Below are 22589 nucleotides of genomic sequence, written 5' to 3' on the forward strand. Positions count from 1 at the left end.
TTGGAGATCCCAAATGTGACCAGCTCTGTGAGAGAAGCTCTGTCATCCGGTTACTTGTGCAACAGCTGCACTATCTGAACTCCTGGAAACCGTCTTTCTGGACAGTGAAATCACCAAGCACAAAGGCATCAGCATCGTATTGTCTCCACAGTGATGTATTTAATATAACTTCAAACTCCAAGAAATTCTACCTGTGTATATGGAAAATCCATGGTGGAACCATGTGTCTCATCCTTCACTACTTTGCTCTGGGCTGCTCACGCAGCCAAAGACAACTTACAGCAATCACAGTCCTGCCCTGTCATCCCACCAATAGTAAACAATGATATTAATAAAAAAACCTCACGAACTCTTTGTGATTTTCCTTCTCCCTTCAAAACTATGCTTTTATACAACTTTACTTAAGAATCCTGAGTTAGAAGCCAGAAAAATAGCACTTTCCAACCTCAAAGCAACCACAGAACACTTAATGAATGTATTACCATCTGTCAAATGCACAGGGTGAGGTTCAATTTAGCTGATGATACCTAATTCACAATGACGCTGTGTTTTCAGCAAAAGGTTACTTGATGTTGAACAACGAGATTAACAAATCCTGACATGCACAGAAATACAAATAATGTAACAAAAGTTAATAATTGGCAAAATTGTGCTCTTGGTTACACTGACATAAAAGAGGACTAACTCCGCATTGTCAACAAGCTATTCCATATTGACTCCAGTTCAACCAAGAACAGATTTTGGCTCTGTTACTCAACTATTCAAGCGAAAACTTCCTTAAACTATTAGCCTGTGCAACTATTTCCAGGGGACAAAGAGAAATCCTTGTGTCTTGAAGTACTTATACCACAACTGAACAAAACATTGGAAAATGAAATGCATGGAGCAATCCTGCAAGTTGAGGGCCAGATGACAAAGATTCATTACTAGGTACTCAGTGTGAAATTTTGGCCATACTGAAGACCATGGAAGTTTTGCTGTTGACTTCAGTGGGGTTAGGATTTCTCCAGCAGCTTTTAAAGTCAAAAGGGACTATTATAATCAGTTAATCTGACCTCCTAAATAATACTGGCCATAAAACTTCCACCGTCATCGGTCGTTTCCATCTCTATTTTCTGTGGGTCAAATAAGGCTGAAGCAAAATGGAAAGTAACTAGAAAGTAGTAAAAGAAAAATGGTTCGGAAAAAGTAAAACTGATTCAGGCTGCCCACACCCACAGCATTCACAGAGGTCAGACAAGGACTCTTCTTCCCCTTCCTTGAACTGCAAATATTTCCTTCCTTGTTTAATGCTGGGACGAGGAGAGACAGCAAAGCAGACAAAGCACGTAAACGCCAATCTCTGTGGCCTGAAGGAGCCACTGGAAGGCAAATCATTCCATCCTAAAATAGTAGCCTAGGAAAAGCTGAATTACCACCAGAGGAGCCTCTCTCTTTTGAGAACAGGCAGACTGGCTACCTAAATTTAAAATAGCTAAAATTAGGTGAGATGATTCCTATTTTATGTGTCTGACTGGAACTATTTGCAGGATGAGGATTTTACTTGATAGTTAATATGGGAAGAGATACAAAGCACAGGGGGCAGAATAAAAGCAGTAAGAACAATTGATTCTTTGGCCAAATTGAACATAAAAACTATTTGATTTACATTAAAAGAAAGGAAAACTAGTTCAATTTTTTAAACAAACTTAAACCAAAATAACATTAGATTTCCAAACAAACAAGAAAACAGAAAGCAAGCCATGTTTTGGGATGGTTCGTTAAGTGAGTCGTGCCTAGACATTCAACTACTTTCACACCACTTTTAAAATGTTGATAATCTTCAAAATTAACATGTCTTTTCCAAACTAAAAAGAGAATAACCTTTTGTTTCAAAAAGTTTAAGAGAAAATACTTTCACTTTTCAAAACAAGTCATTATTCACCAAATTCAACCCACGTTTGCCAGTAATTCAGGTTACTCACACCACCCATGGCATTTTTTGTCAAATAAACATTTTGTCACAAAATATTTTCTCCAAGCCAAAATAAAATATACATGGCCCTCTTCATAAGTGCATACCACTGAAAGCACAGTGATAACAAGGCTTCGAAGTCATCAAAGCCCAGCAACATAATGGCTTTTGTAGCCACCATCTGAAACCACCTGAGACTGACCTCGGCAGAACTGCAAGTTTCTTAATTGTCAAGCCCAGGCAAGTTCAACAAACAATGATCCATGTACAAAAATGAACAATGATTCCTGCTTCTACCCTGGATCACTGATTGATGCTTTTCCTTTTTATTGCTTTCTTCCACTGCCCTCCAGTTAAGATTTATCCTGTAACACACGCAAATGAACTTGGTGAAATACGCAATGAGGGAAAAGGGGGAACAGTACATAAATATTCACAGTCTCACACAAACAATCTGAGATTTATTTTTCCTTTAAAAAAACAAACCACCTTTCCTGATCATTTCCAGATTCACCGAGTTTGATATTATATGAGACTCAATACTGTTTTCTGGTAGGAGAGGGAAACCAGCTAAGAAACAGCAATTTAAGGTATGAAAATAATATCATTCTACTAGTCTGACAGTCTGGTTAAAGACCAAGGATTCATATTTTCACTCTCTTTTTTCTCCATCCTGCTCATTTTTTTCAGGCAGGCTCAACAGAGTATTGTAACTTTAATCGGTGTAGATTAATCCTTCTCACATGGAGGACCTGTGACTGCAATATGCGTGCCACCGTATTACATATTGAACAGTTTATCTTCCCCCCTATGATTTCAATATAACCCTTGAGATTGGAGTGCTGCCTTGATTTCTTCTGTTTAGCCATTTAAGAGTCAGGTATCTTGTCTAAGCTGGTTATGTAGGTTCCCTCGCTGCTCAGAGATACTAAACATCTCCAGCTCTCTGAGACACTTTATTTAAACTGGTATGACTCACTCCATGCATGCCCTTCTCTCTGCATGAATTTCAGACGAAGCCTAAAGGACTAGCTCAGGCTAGACACCTAACTTTCAGGGAGGTGAAGTTACACAAGATGAATCCTACCCTTTGAATATAATTCCACAGTTCACCTACGTGATGTAGGATAATACCTCTTTTTTTTTAATTACTTAAATATTAGGGCTTACTCCCCAAAGGGCAAGTACATTGCCAATACGAGCATTGCGACATCCTTTCCAGGCATGTTTCTGCCTTGTAAAATCCTCAGCTCTGAGCAGTGTCTATATTGAGAGGCAAATGAGTGGGCAGTCACTAAGAGAGACATTGGAAATGCATAGGAGAAGGATGGAGGTTGGATGCTCCCATGCATCCAAGGCATTTAGATGCCTAACTTTGGGCCAAAGGGAGTTTCTGGGGTGAGTCACATCTCCTATTAAAGCTGTAAAGATAAATAATTCAATATTCACTGGAACAGAGACTTGTGCATGTTCCCACAGTAAAGGTAAATGCCCATACAACCATGCTGAAAAGTTGTGAAATGTCTGTTTCTTCTCACTTAATGAATCAACAAATGCCTAGTTGTATACACAGAAGAGAAATAGATTCGTGTCTCTTATTCCTCAACTCTACTTTCCTGGTTAGGGGTTTCTCTAGAGGACAGGGGTTCATATTCATCCTCCAGATCAGTCAGAGCTGGGAATTGAAGAGGGATTTTCACTCCTGCTCAGTGTTCAGGTGAGCATAGACCAGGAGTGGGATAAGTCACGCCATCGCAGGTGCACACATGCAAACAGCCACACAACTTTGGTCATAAGCTGCCTTTCAGACATGGTGTAAACCAGGCATAAACAGGCATATCTTTTCCACATATGTTGGCGCATATGTTCTGTGTATGTCCAGTGAGAGAAATGGAGGTGCTAAACCCCACGAGCTCTTCATCCAGGACTCAGAGGAACATGGAGCTGAAATACAGCTGTTAGATACCCAAAGCAACCTTAAGGACCCAGACACATCAAAAATCGACTGATTCAGTTATGGATAAGATTCACCTTGCCTAACTTCAGCCACCTAAGTGTTAGGTAATTAGTCCAATCTAGTTGTCCAAGTCTCCTTTATAGCCAGCAATGAAAGACAGGCATCTCTAAAGGAAGCTCTCCCAGCTTTAGATTCCTATTTCAAGATAAATCAAACTGCCCTTTAGAAACGGATTTATGTCCCTCTCCATTGATCACAAAAGAAGCCAGGACTATCGAATGACTAACGTATAACTTTTAGATAGACTTAGGTGAGATGATCCCTCCCTTATCATCCCTCCTCCCTTCCCTTCCACCCCATCTACAGACCCTTGAGGATGTGGATTGATCTATTAGAACTTCATCCCAAAAGTCTGGGATATTTTGACAGACCTGTCTCAAAAACTCCACGGAAGGAATGTCTCAGCCTCAGAGAGAGACTGAGACCTTGATTCCCCAGGTACGCTTCCCTAAGACAGAGTATGATGAGCCAAGGGTTAAGAGGCTACCCAGATTTAGGAGACCTGAGTCTCTTCTTTTCAAGCTTTTCTGCATGACCTTATATAAATGATTTAAATTCTCTGCCTTCCAACTTCCTATACACAAAATAAGGATAATAGCATTCTTCAGCCACAAACTTACATTGGTAAAAGAAGTAAAGCACCAGCTGTGGACTTATGTTTCAGGTTAGAGGGGTATAAACAGTAAATATAACAAAAAGAAGAGGCATCTTCCTATTTTGTGATACAATCTGTCCTACTACCAAATTAACCCTAGTGAAACAGGTGAATGTCTTTAAAAAAAGAATGAAACGTGTATTTTTCAAGCATCTTGAAAGGTTTTTTTTACTTATTACGAGTTTTAGATTGAAAACTCAGGTTTCTTCCTTCCCTTTTCTTATTCAGTTTTACAGTGGCGGCAAGAATTAAATTTAACGCTTGTAACGTTATCATGAAGAATGTGATTGGAGCACTTTCAAATGCTGTTTTTTAAGAAGAAAACCCAGGTGTTCAAACGACACCAAAAGAAGGGTTTATTTCCAAGTCTCTTAGGAGTCCAAGCGACCCTGAGGGCAGGAAGCAAGTGAATGTAAAACTACTGGCCTACAAGTGCCCCAGGAAGAACAGTACCTAACTTGCATTTCACAAATCATCGTAACTCTGTAGCAGCACATAAGTGACAAGCATCATTTCTAGAGCACGTCCCCGAGGGCCTAATCCTGACCTCTGCGATGCTAGTCTTGTGCAGGTGTCCCTAAACCAACCACAGACAAGCAGCAGCTGATTTGCATCAGAAACCTGAAAAAAAAAAAAAAACACCAAACCATCAAGCCCTGCAGATTATAAAACCAGATATTTATAGTATGAGATTATCACTCTGGTATCTTGATTTTTAAGATGCTGTGTGTTTACTCAGAGTGTAAAGTTTTGTTTTATTACCAAAGAGCAAACAAGACGATTCCGAGACTAACAAAGAAAAACTGACTATATGTTTCTGCATTAAAATAAGAGTAAAGTTAGCTTCTGGTGGAGAGTGCAACCAGGCTTTAGTGACAGTGCTGTGGGGACCCCTTGTGTTCTAATATTTAAGCAAAGAAGATTGTTCCTCTACAGGCTGTTGGCGCTTGCATCTTTAATATCAATTTCTTTCAATCCCAGGCATATAGATGAATAAAATCTGCTTTTTACACCAGGGTAATCCCAATTGCACTCCACTGATTTCAACTACATTATTTAACTTCAGCAGTGGTGGAGTAAAGAGACATGAGAGGGAAACGTAGGAATGCCTAGCTAGCATCCTTCATGCCTGAGGATGAAGTTTTAAAGCTTATTGAGTTGCCAAATCCCTCTGTTCACTTGGCAAATCTCAGTCTCAAATTGTATTATTTTAATGTTTCCAGTATTTTCTGCCCTTTGTGTTCAAAAATTGTTACTGAGATACAAAAAAACAAGAGAAGACGAGATTTACAAATGACTCACATCTTAATTCTTTTCCATTGTTTCTCTGCTTCTGAGATTTTTTTGTTTCAAGCCCCATGAAATGACTTAGGGATCATCATGATTATGCCTCAACTTAACATCTCTGAAAGGAGCAGAAGCAGAAAGACTTATAATTATGTCTGGATGTATGAAAAATTTTCAGGTACTAGTAGGGAGGTCATATTCCCTCTGTTGCAACTGTACTGTTGTGACAAGCATTAAGAACATTTTTCCCAGTTCTGGTGTCCCCAGTTAAAAAAGTCATTGGGAATTCCAGCAAGAGGTCAAAGGAGAACAAGAATACAGTGCTCAAGGGCTGGAAAACAAGCCTCAAAATGTCAAGTTTGAAGAGTCTATTTGTTCAGCTTATCAGAGAGAAGGCTGAGAGGCCAACATGCACAGATGCTCACCCATGGACAAAAGATCTGAGAAGTGTGAGGGATCTCTTCAGCCTTGCTGAAAAAGGTGTGAAAGGTCTAATGGTCGGAAGTTGGACAAATTTGGTTTCCACGTTGCCAAAGCAATGAACTGTTTAAGGAATAAACAAGGAGAGAGGGGAGGTGGACTTACTTCTTAGGTGTTTATAGTGAGACTAAGAAAAGGCAGGCTTTAATCCAGTTCTGGCAGAAACAGGGGAAACTGGGATGGAGAGGGATAGAGCCACCTGGGCAGGTTATGGCACTTTAAAATCCCTAATAACACCTTTTAGGTCTCGGAACAAGGACCAAGGAAGGTCGACTGTACCACCATCAATGTCACAGAGAATTCACGACTCAATAGTAAGACAAGGACCGTAATTAAATCTCATGCTTCAAGCCTTAATATGCTTGCAAAGACCACAGTATCTTTTCTCCCAGTATGAATTAATCAGATGTGTTATAGGGCTTAGCTATGGCCATCAGGTCATTCCCTGTTAGAGATGGGAATGGTTGGACCAACGCCTTGGAGTGGTGCAGAAAGTCTTGCTGGGCAGATGCCTTCCTCACATGTTCAGAATCATCCTGATTCCAGGTTAAGGTCCAGGAAATATTTGTTTTTCAGCTTTGACCGGCTGAATCACCGGGGATTCACCTTCCCCTGCAGTGCAGAATATGAACCAGCTACTGCCCTCAGCTGGGCATCCCTCATCCAGTAAATTCCCCCCTTAGAGGGGCATTGTGCACCCAAGACAGTTTAGTTTCTCCAATTCTCTGCCCTGATGGAAAACAACTTCTATGCTTAAATGATAAAATGGGCAAAATTGACTGGGATGTGATTTGCAGGAGATCACAGTAAACAATTCAAAGGTCCTTCTAGCCTCAAACTCTGTGAAATTCTGATTTTTTTTTCCTGCAATCAGAAGAATCAGGATATTTAGACAAGAATTATGTCTCCAATTCCCATTTAGTCACCTTATTCCCAGCACTGTTTTCAAACTAAAGGTCAACTATTTAGGATCTGATCTAATAAAGAAAATTAGCAACATTGATTTTCATTTATGTCTCATTCTTCTCTTCCCTGTTATTTTATGAAGAACATTTGTATGCATAAAACAAAAAAGTCTGTTTTGGGAAAAACAGATTCCGGGCCAATCCTTCTCCCTTTGAAGTCATCAACAGTTTTGCGAACTGACTTCCAGGAGCCAGTCACTGGGCTCTCTATCATGTGATAGCTTGCCCTATAACTGCTAAATATAAGCCTGTGAACAATCCTCTCGGGACAAGAAGACCAGTTGGGTGCTTAAATCTGAACATTTGCTTATGCAAGATCTGGACACTTTACTGAGTAAGGCCATAACTTCATCTAAGTCCTTGCTGTGGGGAACATACCTAAGATGCACCAAGTACATCGCAACAAGGGGAGTTACCCACCAGTGCGAAAGCATAGAGCAATGAAGTTAAAACTCAATTCTAAATAATAATGTTATTTAGGCCTCCCATTCCAGGAGCAAGGCTCTTAATTCCTCCCAGGACTGCTGCTGCCAGATTGCTCTAATCTACTTCCAGCTGTGCTACTGCTCCTGTGTGCGAGCATGGGAGCTCGGCTGGGAAACAGAACAAAGCATCCCAGTAAAGCCAGCAGCACTTGGAGGAATATTCAAACACACAGGGGAAATAATTCCCTCTTAAAGAACAGCGTCTGCCAACTACTGTTCCCCTTGCAAGCATTTTAGTCTAGGCCTGGCCTGTGCATATAGGCCCTGATTCAGCAAAGGCTTGAGAACATGCCTTAATTTGAGTATATCATTAACCTCGTTGGCTTCAGTATATATTGTCAACTGGTTTTTAGGGTTTCGCTTATTCTTTCTCTTCACCTTACAGAAATATATATCTTCTTTCATTTTTTCTCTCCCTCCCTATGGGATGCTATGGCTTCAAACCTACTTCAGCACAGATGTGTCAGAAAATTATGTCTGCTAGTACATTAACTGTTACTATTTGCTGCTCCCAGACAACGGCTGCATCTAAGACTGCTTCTCAGGGACACCAAGTCCCTGCCTTGGAGGGCTTGCAGTCTGATCACATCCAGACTTACACTGAGTTTTAGTTTTAGTTTTGTATCGTTTTCAAAGAGTATTTTTCACATTTCCATCAGGAAATCTTCATAACTTAATTAGCAAGGTCTTAGAAGAAGGAAAAAACCTAAATGATAGGGAAATTCAGGAACATTCCCTAATAAGGTACATATTTCTGAGATTAAGATGATGCTTTGTTATTATTTTAGAAAAGTGAAAACCTCTTCCTTCCAATGGCATAAAATTTCAGTTCTTAGTTTTGGCAGGTCAAAAGATATTGGTCCTTAAAGCTGTCACTGCCACCAGACAGAATATTGATGGTTCTGGGCCTCCAGCCAGCGTGATTTTGAGGAGAACTTTCAAAAAGTTATTTCTCAAGCAAACTTATTTTGCAAACTGCTGTTTCCGAGCATTTTAGAATCAGTCTTTGATTACTGGGCAGAAAGCAGATAAAGCAATTTAGGACAGATGATAAATGCAACTTGCAGCACTACTTAATAAGTTAGCACACAGCTATCACCACTGTTTTAGTGGTCTTTATATGTGTGTTTTTATAAAAAGACAGAGTGGAGAACAGTTTTATTAACACATCATGAGTGAGTTATATGGGTCATCCTAAACGAACGGCAATAAAAGCTTTATATCACACTCACCAACATGTATTTGGTACTTTATGTGCCACAAATGTTGCAGAAAAGCTATTTTACATATGTTTTAAAGACTGGGTATTTTTTATATTAGGGCTGGTTTTGTAAAGCTGCCAGGCACTTTAGCTACTGCGAGCCCAACAGTATTCAGCTCAGAGGGAGCCATAAAAACTTGTTTAAAGTGTTCTGAAATGGCTTTTTTGTGCTTCAAAATGTCAAAGTTAAAGATCTGTCATCCAGATCTGTTCCATCACAAAGCAAGTCCTTTTCTCTAAAACAATTTTAAAAGCTATTTCTAGTCTTTCCTGGTTGCATGACAGAGAAAACTTTATATTGTCACAGCATAGGACAAATTGGGGCTCGTGCTGGGTGTTGGACAGATGTGGGTTTTGGTAGTGGAAAAGGGAAATTCTGCAACTAAAGAGGAAGAAGGAAAAATTTTAATGGCAAGCTGATACACAGACATCACACACACACACACACACACACATATATTTATACCGATATATTTATATGGCACCTTGAAAATCTGTGCAAAAAGCATAAAGCATTAGTGTTGGTCCCAAATTAGAGCCTGATCCAAGATCCCTGTCAGAGGAAACTCACCATCATTACAAGGGCATTCAAACTGCTTTCTAAACTTGCTCTGTTGAAGTCAAGAGCAGCTTTGCCAGCAACTTTGCTGAGCACAGGTTGAAGCCTTTAGGCACAGAATAGGCCAGAAGGATCAAAGACTCAGGACAAGCTGTACCACGTTTACGGTTCTAATCTGACCCCTTTGGATGTGAGAAGCCAGGCTGGAAGGAAGGGAGGTGATCCCCAGCCCTTCCCCACCAAGCCTGGAGATTCTTTGGGGACAGATGTTTTGCTCTCTTACACTGACCTGCTGCTGGAGACCAGACCAGACCACGCTTGTCAGGATGACACAGGCTGACCCACAATGTCAGGAGGCTCCTGCCCCGGCTACGTACATCAGCTCAGGTGCCCCGAAGGGTCTGCACCACTGAGCTGTTATTACTGTAAATATTCTACGTAAGTTTTTGGAGTGAATTGATTTTCTGCTTATTTAAGGAGGCATGCGATCACATCTAGAAAGGATCAGAGCACATCATTCAGCCTGTGCACGTACCTATACTACAGGTCTGACTCTCTTCTTAGCAGGAGTAACTCCACAGTGTAAAACTGATGTAGGCCAGGTTTAACTCCAGCCCCATATGTGTGTGTGCATATCTACTGCACAGGTACATACACAGCATATGAAGAGAGACATTTCCCACCTCACGCACTTAACCACAAAGTGTGATGTAGCTACTGAAAGAGGTGAACGGCATTTAATCACATGTAAGTTAATTATTTAAATGTGCTTTTTTTTTTTTTTTGCCTCTTGATGTAAATCCAAACCAGACAAGCGCAGTCCTCTGGTCAGACGGCTGGAAATTCCTCTGCATGAAATCATGTTGGTGGTCTCCCGGCTCAGCGCCTTCTAAAGAGTCGTACAGTGAAATATCCTTCCATACCACTAATGAATGCGCCCACCCACACTGGAGCTGGTGCCCTCTAAGAACTCAATTCAAGAATAACTTTTTAAACTCATAAATGAAATCAAAGGGCTCATTCTATGAGCCAAAGAACTTAAAATTTTAGGCGGGACAGTTAATAGGTGGTTACTATAGGTTGTCCCCTTGGTTTGCAGTATACAGTCTCACAAGAAAAAATAATAAGCAGGATATCGAATACGTACACAGCATTCCAATTAATTAAATCCTCCTCCAATGAATACATAAATTGTTGCTACCCTGGTTACTGTACAGAGCTTGAGTGACTTGCTCAGCATCAACCAAAAGAATCAAAGTAAACTCACAAGATCGTGGTTTACTTTCCTGCGCTCAGACAAGATCTCCTTCTAAATATTAAACAATCACTAAGTAGCCAAAAACTCTCAAATTGGCCATGAAGACTTGAGCAAGAGCACCCAGGAAATAATTTTAAAGACTTCTGCTGCTAAACTCTCCAAAGGACTCCTGTTCTTGTGTGAAGGAGCACTTGTCATTTCAAGGACGAGCAGTGAAGCCTGGTGGCAAGGGCCAGAGAGCTGAATAACCCAGTTCTGCTACCAAAGTAAGGCGTGCATCTAATCGCGCGATGAGGAGATGGCTCCTTCAGAGAGGCCTGTTACAAAATTATGAAGTGACACGGGGGGTGGAAGGAATCAAGCCCATTGTAATTGAACTGACTTGAAATAATAAATGCACACACTTTCTTTAAACACAGCTTGCCACATCCTGAGAATCTGGAATCAATTCCTTCCCTTTCAAGAAGCTTAAAAGTGGTGGGACTTTGATATGGCACGAGCATGTTTGCTTCTGGGCTTACAGCCCTCGCCACCCTGTTCCAAACCTCTCAACGTTTTTATATTATAAGACAGAAAAATTAGGAAAACAAAGATGGAAAAAAAGAATCAGAAATTCAGGGAACTATTAAATCAGGGCAGCCTAGCTGCCAAATACCTTTGGTAAGTAAATGAATCGTGATCAATAACATATTGCCACACAGACTTACAGAAGAAGGTTATCACCTGCTTCTGTGCCAGGCATAAAACATAACGGCGTGTGGCTAATGAAGTACCGCATGAATCTAGAAAAAAAAGTATTATTTTTCTCTGTAATGTTAAAGCATTTTAATTCGAAGTAATTTTAACTCATCCAGAAAAAACATTATTTTTTCCATGAAAACTTTGTCAAAATCGATAGGTTGCTATGAAACACTTCTCTTTTGACAATGCTGCATTTGTAAGAGGAAACTGTCATAATAAAAGGAAACTTATTTTGTCAAGGGGATGTTTAGCCCTGAGTGTAAAGCTGCTTGCTTTATATATTCACATATTTGCCAGCAGAGGGTATCACAATCTTAGAAACAAACAGACATATGTATCATTGTGTCTGTCCATTTACATGCAAGGACGCAGACACACACTAAACCAAGAACTTACAAATCTTGTTTTCTTCAGTAACTTTTCCACTATGAGGAAAAAAAAAAATAATTTAGCTACTTAAAGGCTACAGACTCTGTTATCGGTGCCTTCGCACCACCTCTCTCAGGATAGGAAATATTGCAACGACATAGCCAAGTGATGGCATCGCTTGAAGTCTGAAATTGTTGCATGACCCTGGCTGTAAACTCTCCTGGGAGGAACACCAGCTTGGGCTTATCTTTGGCATGCATTAGGTTCTCATTAATTCTCACATCCAGTATCCTCATACTGCATAAATCTCATTAATTATCCCAAACACTTCACGCCACTTTTCCGCAAAGATTTAATAGCCACAGGCTGTAGTAAGAGCTCATGTTACATAGACCGCATGATCTCTGCTAAACCAGTATGCTACAAAGAATGATCACTTATAATTACACCTAACCCACACTTCTTGCAGATAAAGATAGGCTGATGCTACAAATTCCTCGCAGCCTGATATCCCATGCATTAACGAATTCACTTCCCTGACTCCCAAGTTAAAAGAACACAATTTAAACAACCTGATGTTTGGTGCTTTAGTTTACTTGGTATTCAGCACTCCCCTATTCCCAACCAAAATAAATAAAAATTATTTTTTATATACTGGTCTGGATTCTCCATTCTATTTTTGATTTATGAACAAGTCTTCTTCTATTTGTGTATTTTGATCATGTGCAACTGATGTCCTGGACACTGGTATGGCTTTCCAGCTTAACCCAAGCGCTTGAGTCAGCCACAGCTAGGAGACAATAGAGAGGATGACTGACACACGTATCATTACCTTTATCTAAGAGCTGGGGTATATAGGAACTGCATAAGACAACCACCAGCAGCAATATGTTCTTTTTGGATCTTGCCTGCTCACATGGAGACAGGGAAAGGGACATCCTCCTAAGGAATTATATTTTGTGTTTATAAAATACTTTTTATTATTGCAGAACTATATACAACTACTTCTGCTGTTATATAGGAAAGCTAATGCATCAGAACCTGCTGCAAAATGACATGTATCAGATCAGGACTAGAGCTCCAGATCTCTTTGTGATTACTATTATGATTTTTAAAAATACCAATCAAAAAGAAATAGGTTCATTAGGAAATATGCATACAGTGATTCTATCCTTTCCTTTTTCCACATAGTCGTTTCACTACTCAAGAAATCTAACCCAACTACTTTTTAATGAACTCATCATCTGCCATCCAAATCAGCCTTCAGAACAGCTGCTGCAGGTTCAGATAGGCTGGATAGGAAAGTGGGTAAAATGTCCCTGGGATAAGGGAAAAGCTATTCTTGTTTAGCCCTTGAAAACTGAAAGTCAATTACTCTGCTGAAATAGAGGTCTCCTTCCCACATGGCATAAGCCTGCACTGACAGTCCCGAGGACTTTGAGGACCTCAGGTTCTTTACTCCATTGATAGAAAGAACAGGTAGGTACTACTTATACTCTGCTCGTCTCTGCTTTATTCTCCTTGCACTGTTGCACTTCCAGCTGTAAAAAATTAAGCTAAAAGCTTTCCTCTACTTCAAAGAGGAAAGTTGAGTATCAGTATGCTGTATCAGTATGAGTATCAGAGCTTGTAACGTGTCTGGATCTCACAGGAGCATGAACCAGCTAACAAAATGGCGTGAGGATGTTTGCAGGGAACAAAGCTTGTCGCTGTCCTGCAGCTTTACATCTCTCTGCACCCTGGTGTGCTTAACTGCCATTGGGGAGGATATTCCTTTTCTTTTCAGGAGTACCCAAACCAAGGGTTTGTTAGGCAGAACTAGGGAAAGCTCACATTAATCGCACTTCAGGTAGTAAAAATATGGAGACCTGGTCATGAGCACTTTGCGGGGTTAGATTCTTTATCTCTTAGTAGTGGATCTTCGACCAGGAATCCCAGCTCTGGTTATAGCCAGATGCAGACACCTCTAGGACAGCTAGTCTGGAGCTGCCAGCCCTTACGAGTCCAGGGACTTGCACACTGCAGAGTCACTGAGAAGCAATGCATTGGGATTATGCATGTGGACAGATACCTGTGGCTATTTTAGAATGCAAGGGGCAGCATGGCTGAATTTAAGATTTACAGTTGCAGAGCAGACCATAAAAATTCCTTGTAAATGGCCAAGATATTTTATTTTCACTGTAACATCTATTTAGTCTAGCTCTTAATTTACCTTCCTTTCACAACTTCCTACAGAGAGTAGCTGAGCATCCCATTAGCATTAGACAAAAAAGTAACTTTTTAGCATCCCTGAGAAGTGCAGCACTATAATTACTTCCTTCTGTTAACAACACAAAAATATTAAGGAGCAGATTGTTATCTGACATAAATCATCATTTACCCATTTTTATCTCATGGGTCAGCCCTAGGCAATGAAATGTAATCGCACAGATGAAATTTGAGGCAGAGCTGGAACCTGAAAATGCCTAGTCTTCTCTAAATGATATGATGAGTGCATGGTGTTTAATATGCCTTAGGTCCCCATCTGTGAAACTAGTAATATAAGGTAAGATGTACATCAGTAAGTGACTGCAAATATTCTACTAGATCATCTCAAGGGATATGGCAGTGTAAATCCATTAGCTTTCATGGAGTAACAGAAGCTTAGACTAGCTGAAGTCTTGCCTCTCTGAGGGGAACGGAATGTGGAGGAGAAAAGCAATTTCACTACCAAGAGAGCGTAGGATGTGTGTAAATATGCATGGCATTCAGCTTCTGGGGGGGGGATTTCTTTTGACACATAAACATGTGAGGGAAAGTCTGGAGCTTACAGAGTGCAATTACATTTGTTAAAGCGACTCCTTTCATTTAATTACTTTATGTTTAATGTCTCGATATAACTCAGTTTATATGAGCAAGTTAGCTATAACAGCGTAACATAATCATGAGATAAGTGAGCCAAGAGTCTGATGGCCACATCCAACAAGTTATGAAGGGTCAGGGCATGGGTTACTCTCACCCAATCATTCACTGCTAAATTTTTAGTACTAACACAGTTTTGGGTCCAGTCAACACACATTCCTTTAAGCAGCGCCTGGACAGAGTAGAAGAGGTAGCACAGGCCACCAGCCACTTCCAGTAAGCAGTATGGGATTCTGTTCTGGTGAGGAAGCTGGGCTGTAGGGACAGGAGCCATGTCATGGCAGTTGGTAAAAGGGCTACTAAACACTCTGTGGCCTGTTTTATTTACTAGTACAGATGTAGTTAATTCAACTGTGGACACGCGGATTGAGTCCACTGAACCAACCATCTCAAGCTGATCAGCAGCACTATCTGATGTCATATGAACAGAGTTTACAATAAAATGATGGGAGAACGGCAAAATTATACCACTTCTAAGCACACAAACTCCCTGGCATATTTGTAATGATCCTACTCACCAGCATTATCCTGCTGCTTGGTATTTTTGATGTATGCAGAAAATTTGGAAAATATATCAATTCCAGCAGTGTTTGATTCCCGGTGCTTAGCAGCCAGCTTAGGGTACCTGAAAAGGGAGAGGCAGGGTGGAGAGTAACACCTTCTTACCATCAACATAGTGATGATTACAAATACAATTTACAAGAAGAAAGAAGAAAGCCCTGTACAAGGAACTGCAATTAACGCTGTCATTTATGACAAAGCAACAGCTTGGCAAGTCCCTCTTAATAATATCTGTGTCTGTCAAGGCAGGCATTTGGATAGTTACACAGGGACGGCTTCATCACAAAGGTAATTGCACTGGTGCTTTATGTTACCACGATCCAAGATACAGTGGCTTTAAATCAGGAGGCATAAATTTCCAGAAAGGTGCAGGGGAGTTTGGCCACCACTCCTCTCCATTATGAATGGCAGTCGTGTCTAATTCCCTAAACTGAAAATGTACTCCAGGATGTAATAGCAAGGCACGTTAGCATTACCCAGGCGAAGGAACATAAAATTTTCAGTCTCTCAATTGTTTTTTACAGACATCTGGTGCAAAGGAATATATCGATTTGAAAGACCAGCACAAACTAGCGACTCCTACTGACTTCAGTGGTCTCAGACTAGAGTACAGAAAATTTAAATATCTGCTCTCTCGCCTCAGGACTGGCCTATAGCTGCTGATTCACTTGGAGGTAAAACATTCCATAAGGAACCAAGCCAATTTTCATTGATTCATAGATTTTAAGGTCCAAATCACAAGCCAACAATATTTTTTTTTCCCGTTATCCTTGTATTAAGTCCAAAATGTTTGACTAACTAAGGCATATCTGGTAAATCTAAACCTTTCCTTGGTAGCTTGTTGCAATGGTTGATCATTCATACCAAAAAAATATCTGTGCCTTATTTCTAACCTGAATTAATTTGGTTATAACTTCCAGTCATGGGCTCTTGTCGTTTCTTGACTAGAATAATGAGCACTTTTCTGCCTCCAGAGTCTCTCATACTCTGTAATCAGCTCCCCTTCCAACCTTTCCAATACACCATACAGCTCAGAAACCTCCAGTTTTTCGCTGTAAAATGCTTTTCCTGGCACAGATATTTTGTGTGGCAATTCTCGGCATATATTCCAAGTTATTTTTAGCTTTGTAAAATGTGGACAACAGACCCCTACAAAATTTTTCTAGTATTGGTCTCCTTAATTCTGCATACAAGGGCATCCTGAAATGTGTACAGAGAAAACATTCTGCAGTTATTAGTCATACAAGTAACCTTCACACATGGAAGTCATCTCACTGAAGCCAGCAAGTTTCATAAATAAATATTACTCCTGTAAGTAAAGATTGTAGGAGGGAGTGCTTTTTAGGAACTTCTCTTAGGACATCTTTCATTCCTAGGAAATGGAATATTGACTGAAAAAAATCCCAAGTTCTTACTTTGGAGGTGCAAGAGTCTCTTCCAAGAATTCCTCAATCTTGTTAACATCTGTCTTGACTTCTCCATTAAAAGTCAAGAAAGGTGGGTGGGTCCCAGGAGCCAGATTGTGTAGGTCAGCTGGCTTTCTGCAGAGAGAGGAAAAAGTCATGAAATTACTAATCTTTATGGTCAGGTAGTTGCACAGATATTTATAGTTCCCACAAAATCAGTTTGCCCTTCTTTTTTTTTCTGTAGTTTGTGGTTAGAAGACTTTGATACTACCCCAAGCACCCTGTTTAATATAAAAACATTCCACAAGTGAAAAAAAAAAAAACCAAACCTGAATCCCAACTATTTTGTTGTGCACCACAGACTCTCTAGGCTAGATGCAAATCTGATTTAACTTGGTGGGGCCTTTCTATAGGGCAAACACTGGATCATATAACTATTTTCAATTAAACTGAACAATTTTTACCTTTTCAGGTCAACAGTGGTGACGTTGAACACAACTCCTTTGAGCCACAGGATCATGAAGAGACGCTGGGAGAACGGGCAGTTCCCAATGCTTTCTCCATCTATACCAGCCTGAGGGATGAAAAGAGAGGAAAAACAGATTTCAGACTTGTTAGTCATTTACCTCCCTCAAGATGGAAAATTGTATGTTGAAAGAAAAATAACCAGTTTAAAAATAACTGGCAGTGCCTGTTATTTAATATAGTTTATCATCAACACAAAAATGGAGTTACTCCAGGATTCAGCCTTCATCAGGAGCTTGAGAAAGCAACCTGGTGCCTCTCCTGAGGGCAGCTCTAGGCAAGGGAGATGTGTCCCTTGCTGATGGCAAGCAACATCCAGGAGACTGTATATTCTTTCAATTACTCTCATCCCTACAGTACTGCCTGCTTCGTGGACATGCTAAAAAACTCAGGACAGGTTTTCTGCTCTATTTAAGTCTGTGGACTGCAGCCTATATCAGCTCAAGATCTGCTTCACTGTTTTACTATCCAAAATGTGGACTTTCAGACCTAAATTTAAACACACACACTCCAGACATTGACTTGTTCTTGTTCTCATCCAGTAAAGCAACAGCCTCAGATACAACCAACTAGATCCAGACAGAAATCTCCATCCGAATCCTTCCAAAGTTCAAGGCAGATTTCAGCCACCACATTCAGTCTGTTCCTATCTCTAGTACCTAATGAGTCGCCTACAAACCACTACAAAAAAATAAAAAACTGCTAGTGTTAGCATTGAGGAAACAGTTTATTTTTTCCTCTAAAAATTTATGGTCCTTAGCCATGCAAATTCTGACTTTGAGCCATGGACGGATACAAATAACACTAGCTGAACTGAGCCAAAGCTGTGTCCAAGGACAACATCCTTCTACAATAATTATACTTGTGGCCAAAGCTTTCAGGACGATAATGGTTTTGATAGATTTCCATTTTAATTTGTGGTACCATTGTGTTTAAAAGATTCTTATAATCCTGGTGAAGCAACCAACCTTCCGTTGTTGACCCACATTGGTTGCATAACTGCATTTTATGCACACAGTGTGTGTCCAAAAACGACTGATGAAAGAGCTAAGCAAATACATGCTTTTTTCCTTTGGAGAAAATATTATATTACTGTGTTTGCTCTCATAAATTTTATCTTATTAATATTCAAGCTGTGAGGTAGCATTTCTGTCTTAATGAAGGAAACACTTCTAATTATTGCAGTTCTGTGAAACATTCACAGCACAACTAGAAACATTTTGAGACGTGTCCGGCTCCTACAAATTCAGGCCTTGCACGTAAAATGCTTAGCTGAAAGATTTTCTGGCACTCATCATGAATCTTTCTCATGTCATGAACGCAGCTTTTGATGATTCTGGGTTTAAAAACAAATTCCACATTTCCTATCCACTAAAATATGGAGAGAGTGTGGATTCAAAGCTTGGAGACAACCTGTCGTAAACTTTAGGGCTACGTAAAGAGTTTTTCTCTGGGTTCAGATTTGGTTTCAATCATTCAGACTCTGGAGGTATTTGGATATGGGGTCACAGTTTGGTTGCACTTTTTCCTGAAATTATGGATCTGCAATATGCCTGGCACATGGCTTATGCAACAATCAGCAAACAAAGTGGCTGAAAGAGTGGTATGGCATCAGGATGAGCAAGAGAAGATGCACTTTCCTATTTGCCTGAGGTGTAAGTAGCCTAGTTCTGCAAAATTTTATTAATTAAATAGTTAGGCCTGTTCTGCAAATTTCATGGCAAAACAACGACAATGTTACCACGGGAAGATCAGACACCACTGTATTGCATGCAATAATTACTGTAAAATCACATTTGTTGATTTGGCTTTGGCTTGTTAAACCATTGCCAAGAACTTTTAACTTCTTACCTTTCCTGAAAAGAGGCAAATGCAATAGGAGAAAACAGAGATACGACACCAAATTTCCCCTTGGCTTTTTCACTGTCTCAATCATAATCATACCCTTCATAACCGAGTTAGTTAACTGAGTCTACAAACAATATACTACAAACCTAAAATTGGAAGAAAAACAGATTGGTAACTGAATTAGAGGGCAAAAGAGTGCAGACAGAAGGGCTGATTCTCATCTTACCTTCTCTGGATTTACTTTGGCTTATAAATTCACTGATTGTGATTCACTCTTCACCTGACTCCCTTCAAAGTGAGTATAAAACCCTGTTCTGCCAAGGCCTGCAAGTACCTTGTGAGCAAAGGGGTCTTGTCTCACAACAACATGCAAAGCTCCAGCCCTCCTGCAGGTCTCCATCCTACATGGAGGCAATCTCCTGCCTGTCCTCATCAACCACTTCTTGTGCTGCAAGTAACGATTTCATCTTTTTCAGGCAAGAGACTCAGAGAGACCATTTCCCTTCTCTCTCCAATTATATATTCTCATACCCAGATCTGCATCTTTTTACACATTCTCCATCCTACAAGGCAACGGTGAAAAACCCTCTCAAGGCCAGAGAGGACTAAAGAGGGGACAGAGCAGCTGAATGACAAGCAAGAAACAAAAGTGACGGTTTGTGTGAGGCTAAGGGATGCAGAAGTCTTTGGGGACAGGAGAAAGATGTGTGAAGTCTGGAAGAAATAAGATTCACTTGGAAATCAAAAAATTAATTGTGTAGGTCAAACAAGGCCTCCAATAGCCCCAAATGGTCAAAATATCTTCCTGGCACTTCCAAAAGAGTGGGAAACATTAATTGCTAGAGTCACATTGGGAAGAGACAGAGGAAATTCCAGAAATGAAAGATAAACTAAAGAAAAACTACGGTATGATCTCTGTTCAAAGCTCCTAGATCTGGAAGCCAGGCTCATGATTTGGGTGGAGTCTGACTCATGGGTTTTGATCTCATGCGACTGGCATAACTGAAAATGCTACCACAAATCACAAGGCAAACCGGTGACAGAGGAGGGAACAGAATCAAAATCTCCCCAGCAACACAATTTATCCATTAAATTCGGCTCTTTTTCTGCAGAAATTAGAGGCAAAGCTCTGTCAGTTTTGTGAATCTTTTCTCATTGCTTCTAACAGTAGTCAGTAATTCAATGTTCAGCACCCAGAAAGAGCAAAATCTTAGCAGGTAATAACTTCAAAGGCTTATCAGAGTGTCTTGAGATCCCTCGTGAAGTCTATTAACTACCAGGAGGAGATGAGGAAGAACAGAGAACTTCCCAGGCTTAGTCACTCTTAGCTTCAAAGAAAAACAGCTTGCTTAAAGCACTCCAGTAGTGCCTAAATACGAGCCTATTATGTATCTGTCCAAGGTTAAGGGCTCAGAAATGCAGGAATTAAATAATACCTTCATCAAGATCTCAAACAGTGGATGGAAAGAAAAGAACAAATAATTGACAAGCTAGAGAAACACCATTTATCCCTGCTGTTATTCACAAATGAGCTCAAAAGCTTTCTCACATAGCTGCCCTAAAGCACAGCAAAAGTGATCAACCACTTATAAAAAAGAGCAAGTTGATGATACACGCACTCTCCCTGCCAGTAACACCAGATACTTCTGATTTAACGATTGCAACTAGCGATAGACTTGAGGCTTTGTGAGCTTTACGATCAAGGAAATAGAGTTTTTTAAAGTGCACTATGAGTCCCAAATCTGTGAAAGGGTTTCAAGGCCTTCTCCCTACAGAGAAGGACCTCACCTGAAAAGGCAAATTCCCAGAGTGACTGTGGAAGAATAAAAGAGATTTGAGGATTTGCTGGGTGAGACTCTTTGGCCAGTGCTCATCCCACTGAAGTTTAACTGAGATGCCTAAGGGAAGGTCTCCTACACGGGCAAGGCCAAGAGGCATATCCAAAAGACGAACCTGGCCACCTTTCACTTCGACTGAATCCAATGAGTGTCTGAATTTAGGTGAGATCAATGTGGACCCCAGCAAGAGAAAAGCCTGGAGTTTGTGGAGGCAGAATTTCTAGAGAATTATTTTACTCCATCTTGCAAACATCACTTTCTGCTCCTGTTATTTCACAACAGCTTACTTTTATTAGTTTACGTACTGAAAAAAATACGCTTTTCCACTTAATCTCCAGCCATTCAGGTACTTCACACCAACTGATGAAAGGTCCTGTCCTGGAATTCAGTATAATAACATCAGTAAAACTCCACTGTCATACCAGCTGCTTGTCTCTATCTGAGCAATGGCAAGAATGAACAAGATGTTCCCCTTTATTATTTATAAGGTGCTCCTCCTTAAATACTTCAGCTATTTTTAATGAATTAATTAAGCCTTAAAGATATTTGTGTGCACAAGTGGGGGATGTACGGACACATTACTGAGGAACAAAATTAAGGAGGTTTCGCAGGAGGGCGAGAAAAAAAAGTCTTTATGATTTCATGAGCTTGTGCCAAGTATTTTTGTAAAGTAGCGGTAGTATTGAGAGTCTCCAACCACTGCACAGCACAGCTGAATGACGTGAACAGGGAGCTCTTCTCCAGTTCAAGCTAATACTTTGCTATAAATGAAATAACTGACTAAACTTCCTTGCTTTTTCCAAAAATACTCCAAATGGTACAGGCACAGTGACTGCAATGCACACAGACAACTGTATATTATTTTAACTAACCTTAAGGGCAGGGGGAAAAGCAAGTTTCATTTCCAGTTACTCCCAAAATACAGCAGCTTTAAAGAAATATGCCATCATTAATAATGACTAAGCATCTAGCTTAAAAATGGCAGCGCTGGAAAGAGCTGTATCTAGGAAAGCACTGTATTTCTTCCAGCAAAACAATACATTTGGTTTTATCTGTTCCCTTCCTTTCATTTTTTGTTGCATTGAGGCCACGCTGCATAATGGTCCAGTGTGCTCTTAGACTCTGGGGTAAAGTAGGGAGATATTTTGATGACCCTAAAACACATTTCTTTTTCAAAAGATTTTTAACAAGTTAGCAAAAGCAGGCAGGCTAATTCACCTCAATGTTTCCCAGTAAGGATTAAAGAGGGATTTGATTTCATCATCCCTACAATCAAAATCTAGACTCACATTACACATGGTTACACCCTCTCTGTTTTAAAATTGGGAAAGCGCCTGCCTTTTGACACTTACTCTCCTTACGCTCAGAACCCAAAGGGGAAGTGAAAATCCTATTCGAAACACAGAGTAGGCCAGGAAATATCCTATTTATTGTGCCATTAAAAAAAAAAAAATATCTGTCTTAGTAATTATACCACAC

At 40.2% G+C, this 22589-nt stretch overlaps 1 protein-coding gene across 2 annotated transcripts in view; it reads right to left on the minus strand.

Moving 5' to 3' along the window:
• CLIC5 (chloride intracellular channel 5) overlaps positions 1-22589 on the minus strand; it is a 72842-nt gene that overhangs the window by 6765 nt on the left and 43488 nt on the right. For both annotated transcript variants that reach the window (XM_009710282.1, XM_009710283.1), the window contains exons 2-4: positions 17364-17473; positions 16909-17034; positions 15451-15557 (exon numbers count right to left, since the gene is read on the minus strand). In XM_009710282.1, coding sequence (XP_009708584.1) covers positions 15451-15557; positions 16909-17034; positions 17364-17473 — 343 coding nt within the window. The remainder of the gene's footprint in view (positions 1-15450; positions 15558-16908; positions 17035-17363; positions 17474-22589) is intronic.

This window comes from Cariama cristata, unplaced genomic scaffold (genome assembly GCF_000690535.1).
Source record: "Cariama cristata isolate BGI_N322 unplaced genomic scaffold, ASM69053v1 scaffold10831, whole genome shotgun sequence".
In the NCBI taxonomy this organism is placed as follows: Eukaryota; Metazoa; Chordata; class Aves; order Cariamiformes; family Cariamidae; genus Cariama; species Cariama cristata.